This window comes from Phaethon lepturus, unplaced genomic scaffold (genome assembly GCF_000687285.1).
Source record: "Phaethon lepturus isolate BGI_N335 unplaced genomic scaffold, ASM68728v1 scaffold34191, whole genome shotgun sequence".
In the NCBI taxonomy this organism is placed as follows: domain Eukaryota; kingdom Metazoa; phylum Chordata; class Aves; order Phaethontiformes; family Phaethontidae; genus Phaethon; species Phaethon lepturus.
In genome coordinates this window covers 1-3,884 of record NW_010520358.1, presented here as the reverse complement: position 1 = coordinate 3,884, position 3,884 = coordinate 1, and the positions used below count along the sequence as shown (strand labels likewise).

Sequence of the window (3,884 nt, the reverse complement as noted above, 5' to 3'; positions counted from 1 at the left end):
GGTGGTGGTGGTGGCGGCGGCGGTGGTGGCGGTGGTGGTGGAGGAGGCGGTAGTGGGTCTTCTGGTTGTTCTGTAAACTCTTCAGGCTAGAAACAACAAGAAAAAAAGTACATTTTCATGCTTAACATTGTTTACAACAGTACTCTTTTACTACAGCCACAGAATAACATAAACAACCAGGATTGACATTAATAAAATTAATTTCAAAGCCTACATTTTCAAAACTGTCACACAGTTCTGGGCTTGTTTTGTCTAGCTTCTAAACCGGAGATGTTTTTAAGGAGCTTCATTTTCAGTGCTCTTTGAAATTCAAGTCCCTGATGTCTCAAATAAATCAAAAACTGAAGAACATAGAAATTACTCTCACTTGAAGACTTAGGTCAAATACATATCCACGATTAGCTACGAAGCAAGAATACAGGCTGCAGTTCCTAAAACAGCGTTCAGCTGGCTTAGTAACTCATGACTGCCATCCCAGTCCCCTTTGTGCCTCTTTCTTTCTGAGGCATTTTCCCATTATATACTTTGAACCTATCGGCTAACTTAATCAAAACCACAGCAGAAGTGGATAATCTTCTGCTGAGGTAGAATAAGGGTCATCTGCTGAGGGTCTGATAAGCTGACAGAGCACAGAGGTAGACACAGCAAGACCCATCTCTCAACAACGGGAAGGGGCTGTGTCACTGGTTTCAGGCTGCAGCATAAAGGTTTGGTTTCAAGGGACTTGATGAGCCAAAATAACCAGCTCTTCTACAGCAAAGCAGCCCTCCCAACCCTGGTATTTACTCTTTGCTCAAACATAGTAAGTTGCTAAGATGACAGAAAGCTATTTGCTCTCCCACCACCACCACTGCAGAAATCTTCTGTCCTTTATTAAAAGTCAAAGCAATGCAACAGGAGGTACACCTGCGCTGGTGTGTGGAAGGAGTGAGAAACAGGACTGCACGGCTGGCAGATGGGATGGAGAAGGGAGAAGCACGATTCTCCCTTTTGGCAGCAGCAGAATATCGATTGGCTCAACTCCACATGAAACTGCAGTCGTTATCATACTGCTCCTGATAGGTTCACTTGTACGGTTCAGGACAACAAGGATCCCCCACCACTTGAGTATAGGCCAGAGCAAAGAATCAAATTCTTCCTGCCCCAAAGGAACAGAGTATAATTCAGAAATGCTTCTCTGCACATGATGACAAAAAGAAGAGCACTGTTCAAACACAAGAGCTTACACGTTGCCCGTCAAAAAGAAAGCATAAGACATTCTCAGTGAAAGAGGTATTTCTAAGTACCCACCTGTTGCCAATATTATTACTACACATAAAAGCAGGGACAACATTGACTATAAGAGCAGCTGATAATCCTTATCATCTAAATATCAAGCTCATCAGATCTGAAGGTCATGTCATTAACTTCCTTAACCTGACATGCAAACAAGCCAATACTTGATATTGGGCTGTCTAGATATCCCGTTCTACAAGCCCTTGGCAGACAGTAACTGAGAAGGCAGTTTTGTGACTGGTGTTGAAGGGAAGTTTCACATGTGCTCAAATATGACTGATCACTTCAAAGTACAAAACCAGCCAAGTACTGTTTTATTTCTCAATTATAAGAAATCACTGCTAAGAGTGTGCCTATCTAATTCACACAGGAATATGCTAAAGACCCTATCAGCTACCACTTTCAAACCTTTCTAATGAAAAAAAACTACAAGGCAAAGACGTAATTGGCAAAGATAAGTTCACCCTTGTTGGAAGCACAAGCAAAAATCAGATCATTGCTGGACAGCTGAATTCGGAAAGAGACTTCTATTTGCAGCTTACCCAGCTACCTCTATAAATATGTCACTATTGTCACAACGTATCACGGAGAACAGATTGTTGGTATCACTGACACATCACAAGTGAATTCTAATTACTTCTTACAGCCAAAAAATGGTTTTCCTAAGACATAAGTAAAGAAAAAGGAAGTATTTCAAATTACATAATGCAAAACATAAAGAGCTGGGTTTCAAAATCAGTGTGGATTCAATTCCAAGACAACCACTACTGTTCTTCTTTGTTACTATGTTATTTCTCAAAGATATGTGGCAGTTCATCTAAAAGCACTGTGAGACAAATTGGAATAGCACTAAATGCTTCTCCATAATTAAAAGGCACTCTTTTGTGTTTGTGTAGATCCAGGCACGATAACGAAATGGGGAATGTGACTCTCCACTAATCCTGCTGCACCAATCGGATTACCCTATACACCCATTCAGCTTTCAGACTGAAATATTTGGCAACTATTTTACACATAGCAAAGAAAACATGTGTTGTACAGACAGCAGGGAAGTGTAATCAAACAAAAAACTTAACACAGCTGTATATACCTGGAAATTGTCCTTCCTTGTATACCCTCTGCTTATATTCTCTTTTCTGTTATTATCCACTTTCCATTTTTCAAATACGTTCCCTTTTTACTTCTGGATCAAATCCAATATTGTACATGAAGAGAAAAATCAAACAAGCAAAAGTCCCAGCTTTTCTCTATGCAATTCATCCCATTACAGCCTTCAACCCCCTAGACATGTCATATCCATTCTCTCCTTTGCCACTTCCTCTATGGCAGAACGGTAAGAGATCTAGTATTTTATATCCTTTATAGGAGCTAAAAATCAATCTTTTCCATTCTTGTCTTGCAGTTATTACGTCAAGAAGGAAGAACTCATAACTGACTTGCATCTCGAGGTAAGCCACTTTAGCAGCACATCGAAGGGAACAATATATTCTACAGGAGACTACCACCAGAAGTTCAGAGACAGAAGTTAGGGGCCAGACTGGCTTCTGAATACAAGGTAAGACAGAGGTGGTTAAGGCAAGACAGAGATGGTTTCAGCACAGACAGGTAGCAGGTGCAGCTACTGTTCTGCTCCTCTGTTTGCATCTCACTTTAACTCTGCGAAGCCAGAGGACAGAGCCTGTTAGAGAGGGTGGTTAAATTTCACAACTAAGGTCCACCATTTCTTCAAGCTTAGCAGTAGCCACCAGTCAGCATGGGAGAGTACACTGCAATTTGCAAATATTACTGAGAGCTCTCTAAAGCTGCAAATATGCCACAAATACAGTTGAATAACTTAACTTAACAGGGCAATACTTTCTTACTTTGCTGCCATTCCATTTAATTCAGCACAAGGTTTTAACGGAAGTTACGCTGCTCGGGCTTCTGCGTATGCACACAAGAGCAGATCAGAGCACCTGCACATCTGTACAATGCTCTGCGTGTTCCAGAGCCTTGGACAGCCTACATCTCTGCTCTTGTCAAAGCAACCAAGAAGAGTTTCAGCCGCCACAGACCTCCATGTGGCCCCCAGGTGCACCTGGTGGGACACATCGTCTCGCGGCTGCTCTGCCCTATCAAGCCCTGCTAGGCTAGTACAAGCAACACGCACGCATTCCAGTATCTTAAACTACGAGTACTTTGGGTTTACCTTTTCACTGGGTTCAGTGTAACAAAATATTGTGGGCACAGCATTTTCTTTCAGAAGCTTGTTGTTGCATTCCCTTTTAAAGCAATCGGGAGTAAAGTGTTCTGAACAAATGCTGCTATACTTGGTTGGCTTGAAGTTTTTCCTTTTAACGGCAGCTTCCCACTTCTTGCAAAGATCAGGTCTTGTAAGAGGGAACCTGTAAGTAAGAAGCACTTTCAGCTTTTCTGGAAAGCTTTTTAACGCGGGGTCGGGTTACAGAGAAGCGCTGCTGCTGCCACTGACTGCAGCATGGCTTGGTTTTCCTTCCGGCTCATCTTCGCCGTCGAACCCTTCCTGACAACCCGGACCCCGCACACGGACCGGACCGGACCGGACCGGAGGTCTCAGCTCTCTGAAAATCCGGAGGGGGTGGAGGGGCCTG

General features: G+C 42.8%; 1 protein-coding gene across 1 annotated transcript in view; it reads right to left on the bottom strand.

Annotated features, from left to right (window-relative positions):
- The window catches only part of LOC104628705 (THAP domain-containing protein 1-like), a gene marked incomplete at both ends in the record, with an annotated part of 3,978 nt that extends 319 nt beyond the window's left edge, over positions 1-3,659 (bottom strand). The window contains 2 exons of the mRNA XM_010297372.1: positions 1-86; positions 3,464-3,659. The exon at positions 1-86 is cut by the window's left edge and continues 319 nt beyond it. Of these exons, the coding sequence (XP_010295674.1) occupies positions 1-86; positions 3,464-3,659 (282 nt within the window). The remainder of the gene's footprint in view (positions 87-3,463) is intronic.
- Between the last annotated feature and the right edge of the window lie 225 nt (positions 3,660-3,884).